The sequence below is a fragment of the Vigna umbellata genome, chromosome 10 (assembly GCF_029865625.1).
Source record: "Vigna umbellata cultivar VRB3 chromosome 10, Vumbellata_1.0, whole genome shotgun sequence".
Taxonomy (NCBI): domain Eukaryota; kingdom Viridiplantae; phylum Streptophyta; class Magnoliopsida; order Fabales; family Fabaceae; genus Vigna; species Vigna umbellata.
Genome location: NC_142174.1, coordinates 18,771,988 through 18,779,304, shown reverse-complemented (window position 1 = coordinate 18,779,304; position 7,317 = coordinate 18,771,988). Strand labels below are relative to the sequence as shown.

The following is a 7,317-nucleotide window of genomic DNA, read 5'->3' as shown; positions in this document are numbered from 1 at the left end:
TTGAATTATTGTGACTCAAATGATTGTTAATGTAAATTGTTGTTAGATGAACGTGTTTGACCAAATGATGATTGTTGACATTGAATGATTATGTGTTAGACTTAATTTATATGATGAATGTTGTGGTTGTGGAGTTTAATGATATAAAATTAGTGTTGTATTGAGAAATAAAGAGTATACAAAGTGTAAGTTGAGTTTTAGACCTTAAATATGGGGTTTTGATAGGTGAGTTTGTGAAGTAAGGGTTAAATGCGAAGAATGGAGTCCTTGGGTTTGTTTTAGGGTCATTTGAAACTTATTTGAACCTTAAGTGAATATAAATCTGAAATAGAAAAGATGGTTAGTAAATAAGGTGATTTTAGAAGGTTTTAGGTTCAAGTTTAGAGGTTTTGGCTAGTAAAATTCTAATGTAGTAGGTTTAGGCTGAAGTAGAGGGTTTGGGGTCTGTAGTTGGATAATTTCTAACTGGTTTAGACCCCTAAGTTGTTAATTTATGAAATAGAAAGAGTAGAAGTGAGATTAGGTGATTTGGAGTAGTTAATTGGTTTGGGGTATTTATTTTGAATTGGAAACATGTTTTTAAATCGTTCATAGTGTCTAAGAGGTCATATTAATTAGTTAGATAAGTGTGAAGAGCAATTAAGGTGAAATTAGAGGTATTTTACATTCTGGTGTGGCGCTCAACATGGTGGAGCCTAAGCGCTAAAATTGCGAGAGGTTTGGCGCCCAGCTGCAAGGGGTGGCGCTCAGGCGCCAAAAATGCGAGAGGAATGACACTTAACAGTGAGGAGGTGTCGCTCAGCTAGTTTGCATGGTTTTTTTCTTTGTTTTCTCCTAATTTTGGTTTTTGTGGGTTCTCTTAAGGATTGAATGATATTGTATAATATGTTTAGTATGCTTTATGAAATGTTATTAATGGTTGTGAATGAGGTTGATGTATGTATCAAGGTGTGATGGAATAAAAGTTTCTAAGGAGAAATTCTAAGTGGTTGTATCAAGTGTTGTTTGTATGAATGTATGCATTTATTCTCAATTAGAGAAGAGTGAATCATGTAGTGAGAGTAGTTGGAGGTCCAAGTCTAGGTGCTCTAATATGCATAACGAACTAACTTTGTGTGTGTCGTACGATGAAACACATTAGTAATGGCTCTACAAAGCAATAGAGGCCACCACAAGTGCATGATTTGCCATAACTCGACATTCATACTATATTCGAATGGTCAAGTCTAGGTTCATGGCATTATTAAGATATTTGTTTAACTTTGTGTGTAAAATGTGATGTATGACAAATTATGATATTATGTGTTTATTTCTTTTTAACATTAGTTATCCCTTTTTGTGTGTTTCATGCTTGTTTATTTGTGTGTGTTTGATTTCTTTTGCAATGATAATATGGTTGGTATAAGCTGAAGATGTCTCCATGGAGTATGTGCTAGAAGTGATAGTCCAAATATATAGTTGAAACATTCTAATTAGTTTAATATAATTATATTTTGAGGAACTGTTACTCTTCTTTAGAGCTTTCTAAATACATATATTATGTACAGTGATGTTGGATAATTTATTGATATTTTATATATTTTTAAGTTTACTAATTGTATTTTATTAATTATCTGATAGTTTCTTTATAGTATTTATATTATTTAACTGAGATGTTACATATAACAAATCTTTTGTAGTTATTTTTGTAAGCTAACTGCCTTGAAATAATCCTAATATTAATAATTTACTGAAATAAAATTACATAGATATGATATGAAATTTAATAAATTGATAATAAAATTTAATAAATAACATGAAAAGATTATTACAAGGAAAATATTACTATCATTGTTTTACTGTTTTCTTATTTCTAAGCTTATGTCATAATTCAAAATGTTATACACTACCTCACTAACCGACATAGTTAAGACTAAATTACAGCTATACTTATTTTAATTGATTTTTTCATCTATTTTCTTCTTATTTTACTTTTAATATCGATAACTATTTCTTCAGTTTTATAATTATAACAATCAATAAAATAATAATTTTATAACTATTTTTCATATAAATTTTTATTGTCTCACTTTTAATGTTTGTAACCGTTATTTTGTAACTTGATTTATAGTAATTTATTCTGTTATGGTAAAAAAAATGATAAAAGTGAAATATGGCCTTTCTCTTGCTCATGTAGTTACAGGAATATCCATTCCTTTTTTATATTTGTCAATGGGATGTAATTAACATTATTTTTATTGCATGGTAACCTCATGGTTTTTTGTGTATGTGTGGTTATAGTTTTATGTACGAAAAACATCATTTAAATAAACATAAATAATGATATAAAAAAATTAATAAATTTTGATATTATTTTTAAATTAATGGATTATGCGATCACTTCTTATTAAAAATTATACAATCATATATTTTATTAAATAATACAATTATTTAAATTTGAATAAAAGTAAAATCGTCTAGTTAAAAATGTTTCAAAATTAGTATGAAAATTATATAATTAATACAACACTAAAACTTATCAAATATTTATTTTTTTAATATATATATATATATATATATATATATATATATATGTATGTATATGTATGTATGTATGAAGTTAAGTTCGAGAAAAGCTTAGAAGCAAAGAAAATATAACAATAACACTTTTAATCAATCGGTTTGCAAGTTTAAACCAAACAAGGAAACTAGGTTTAATTTAATTTGTTCTGATCTAAAAACAAAATAAAACTCTATAATGTGCTAAACAGACCCCTCCGGAAAATAAAATAAAATTATACTGATGAATCAATGCAGTACCCTGATACCAATTCCTGCAATCTCTTGCTTTCTGCTCTTATAAAATGAATAAATAAAGCACAGTCACAAATCGATGCAGGTCATTTATTTATGTTGCAGTACTACTCCAACTTTAGTGTTCATGAGCATTCATTCTATACCAAATAGTTAAACAGAAGATACAAAGGCTTACTACCATTAGGCCACTAATTTACATGTTATGTTCTTGCCTTCAGAAAAAAACAAACAGGCTTAACAAGTTCTGAAATTTGAAGAATTAAAATCAACTTAAATTATTTTTATTTTACATAACAATTTTATAAAACAGCTTTTAATCCTTACACAATAAAATAAAAGATATAAGTTGCCATTCATACTAAAAAATAACATTTCTTACTCTACAGTAGAAAGAAATAGAATAAAGTATATCATATGTAACAATAAGAAATAAACATTTAAATTTAAAATGAACATACATGTCATATTAATTTTATTATTTAAAAAAGATAAATAGAAAAATTGGATGCGCAGATGAAACCTGCCATGGATCAAGTCTAAACCTCTACAAGGGGAAAAGGAGGACAAAATGGTGATGAATAGATGGTGTGAAGACAACCCTTTTGACTTTGTCCCATTCAAACAGCATTCATCAGAATACTATTTGTTATATATATAAACCACCCTTGAACTATTTTAACCAGTACATATATATACACAACATACAGTATATACAAGATATAAACCATACATACAAGATATTGGGTTTAATGTCTTCTTATAAAGACAGTCATGAATCCATTCTCATTTCAGTAGAATCAACCCAGGCTAAAACTAAAATGGTACACACAAGAAAACACAATAGACATTAATCAATCCTTTGCTAAAGGAACTGCAACCTCGCACATATCATCCAGGGATCTATTTGCCGTTCATAAGGAATCGATGATGCATCTTTGTCTGACTAAAAAATAATTAAAAAGACTAGAGTTCCACCAAAGTATGGATGGACATCAAACAAAGTAGAGTTTATTTATAAAGGCAATCCGCACCAGCATTTAGAATAGCTGTTGCATATACTCAAACTATCATCATTTCCACTTCTTGAACATACCCTTGCCGAACTTCCCGTGCTTAAATTTTCCATGCTTGCCAAATTTCCCGTGTTTAAACTTGCCATGGTTTTTGAATTTGCCGTGCGGCATGTGTCCATATCCACCATGTCCACCATATCCATGGTGACCGTGGGAAAGATGATGAGCCCCATAGGCAGCTGCTGCTGCCGCAGCACCACCTGCAAGCAATGCTCCTGTCCCCACACCGCTGTGTCCAGACCCATGAGATCCTAATGACAAAGCATGAAAGTTAGCTTCCTTCAAGTATATTATTGAAAATTCCAACAGCTGGGAAAAAAGTTTTAAATAGGCAATCCACAGGTCAACTGAGTTTAAATATACACAACAAATTCCAAATATAGCAGAGGAGAGTCACGATACATATTGAAATTTTGAAAACATTATTGTAGACAATATATATTAATCAACAATTGAGAGCAACAATGTGGCCATAAAGCATTAACAACCCATTATCATGAGTCAGAGTTAACACATACTCATCCATGAATTGTTATCAGCAAAACAATTTTATGTTAAATGAAACTTGTAATGTAAATCATACAACATATATTTTGGTTTATAAGACACCAGTATGCCAATAAGATCGTTTTAAATCATGAGCTCCGTGTAACTTCAAGAGTTATACAATTGAATTGCAACCATTTGTCGATTAAAAGATTTGATACAGATATATAAAAATGAAGCAATAATACCATGTGGAGCAGGATAACCATGTGGAGCAGATGGCGCAGGATAGCCATGTTGTGGAGGGTAACCAGCAGGAGGGTAACCCCCGGCAGGAGGGTAACCTGCAGGAGGGTAACCTGCAGGGGGATAACCAGCTGGAGGATAACCACCTTGTTGTGGAGGGTAGCCATGACCAGATGGGTATCCTTGAGGAGGAGGATACGCCCCTGGAGGAGGGTAGCCCCCAGAAGGATACCCATGGGCAGAATGAGCTACCCCATAAGCCAGATTTGAGAACAGTCCTTTGTCTTCTTCATCATGCTTGTCCTTGCCACCTCCCATCTTTCAAAGGTAAAAGCTGATGATTCACAATCAAGAATCAGTAAATTAAAAGAGTAACGCATTAATCACATATATGTAAAGAAAACAAAAAACCACACAAGACAAACACTGCTTTACAAATTAAAAAAGATGGGCATTCTCCAATCCAACACAAACATTAAACAATCCCGCACAGATCTTGGGTGCAAAACCGAATTTTCACAATCTTTATTGGTTAAGCCATTGTAAACACAATAACATCAGAAGGTGCCATATTTTAGGAGAAACGTTATCAGACAACAAGCATCGCTGAATTATCAATCATAACACAAAAACATTGAACCAGCACTCCTGTATACATCATGAATTAAAAGAAATATAGCATCGCAAATATACAAAAGAAAAGGGAGACTTGCGTGCAGATGAAGAAGGTAAAAAAACACAATTGAATGAAAATTGGTATTTAAGGGTTCCGAATAATTGGGAAAATATAAAGAAAAAAGAAAGAACTCACAGATTCAGATTTTGCAGAAAGGCGATGAAGAAATTGAAAAAAATGAAAAGAAAGAAAGTGGGAGAGAAATTGGTATTTATAATAATAAGTATTATTGGGAATAAGAAGGGGAAAATGTGTCTTATATATGGGCAAAAAGAGGGTTGATGAAAGGAGTTAGCCTTACGCGTCAGGAACGCGCATAAGCAATCAAGCCCGTGGAGATACACGTGGAATTTCTAGATATTTTGACAATAAAATATTTTTTACACTAATTACCTTTCAATTTTTTCTATAATTATAAATTTTTTATATTTTCTTTTTATGATTTATATCTATATATATAAAGAGAATATTTTTAGTGTTAATTTTTTTTCATTTTTACTTTTTAAGTTATAGTTTTATTTAAATTAAACTAATTTTTAAATTAAATAAATAAAGATAATTTACTAAATAATCAAAAGTATCATAATTAAATTATAAAATTGTTATACTTATTTTTATAATTATAATTTTATTAAGTTATAGAAAAAGTGAAAACATGTGTTTTACTAATATATATTATAAATAAATTTAACGTTAATTAAAAATTTATTATTTTCTCCAAGATTTTCCTTTCCCTTGACCCTTCCATGCTTTTGGTAAGGAAATTATGTATGAAATAGGGCAAAAGTAATCTCTAATTCAATTTGATCAATTTTTAGAATAGAGTATCTCACCAATTTTTAGATAAAATAAGTAAAATTTAATTCTTTTTTTTTTTCTTTTCTAATTTGAAATCACGTGAAGTGATTCTTTGTTGCATGCATTTTAGTGTTTCTTTTCCTAATTATCTTGTAATATGAGGTCTTAAGGACTCATTCCATTTTCAATTTGACGTTTTGTAAAAGTTTCTAGAGTTCCTTGAATTTTATGCAAGGAGTCAGCGTTTTAGAGCTCCGTTGACCGGTGTAAAGTAAGGGAAGCTAGTGTTTGTATTTCTATTATGATTGTTGTGTAAATTTAGTGCTTGTGTTGAAATATATTGTATTGTATAATTGGACTTTTAGTTTTGGGCTTCTAGGTGCTGGTCTATTGTTCCTTATATAGGACATTTTTGTGTAATAGAAACTTCAACACACACAGTAATAATATTTTTACCATTAGATTTTCTCTCTCAAACTTTCACATGGTATCAGAACAGGTTAGGGTTTGCCGTTCGCCACTGCTCACTGTCCGCCTCCGTATCCGTCGTTGTTCACCGTCGCTTCCGTCGCCGTCGCAGCCTTTTCTCCGGCGAAGTTAAGGGTTCGGTGCGCCTCGACGAGCGCAACCCATCCCTAGTGGTCGCCGCCTCATCCTTCTCTCGACGCGCCGTCATGCGTCGTTTCTTTCTGACATCTCTCGAGCGTGTGGGCTCCACGCGCCGCCTCTCCCGTGTCGGATCTTCACCGCGCCACTGTCGGTCGTTTCGCCTCCGTCTCCTGGGTGTATTGTGGTATCTGATTTGCTGTTTCGTTGAGGATTGCTCCGTTTAGGGTTTCTTCCCAGAATCTTTTTTTCCCCTCTTTTCTTGTTTGGCTTTATAATGGCTGGTCTTGGAACATCGTCTCTCTCTGCTACTCCAACCATTACTTCTACAAAACTCAATTGAAAAACTATCTATCTTGGTCTTCTTCCGTGGAGTTATGGTTTCTTGGTCAAGGATACCATGATCATCTTCAACAAGATGTTTCCACCGTTCCTGAAGAAGAGAAATCTCAATGGCAGAAGCTTGATTTTCAACTATGTGTTGTCCTATGGCAATCTGTTGAACAAGAAGTCTTAGAAATTTTGAGACCTTACAAAACGTACTCCTCCTTTTGGAGAAAAGCTCAGGATATCTTTGCTAACGATGTGCAACGTCTCTTTGATGCAACTCAAAGAGTGACTTCCCTCAAACAAAAT

General features: G+C 32.2%; 1 protein-coding gene across 1 annotated transcript; it reads right to left on the bottom strand.

The window, feature by feature from the left end:
* Positions 1-3,536: 3,536 nt before the first annotated feature.
* Positions 3,537-5,572, bottom strand: LOC124830705 (uncharacterized). Its single transcript, XM_047304502.2, has 3 exons — positions 5,413-5,572; positions 4,604-4,935; positions 3,537-4,120 (listed from the first exon to the last, which is right to left on the bottom strand). Exons 2-3 carry the CDS (start codon positions 4,917-4,919, stop codon positions 3,867-3,869), a joined length of 570 nt encoding a protein of 189 aa, XP_047160458.1. The 5' UTR covers positions 4,920-4,935; positions 5,413-5,572; the 3' UTR covers positions 3,537-3,866.
* Positions 5,573-7,317: the final 1,745 nt, after the last annotated feature.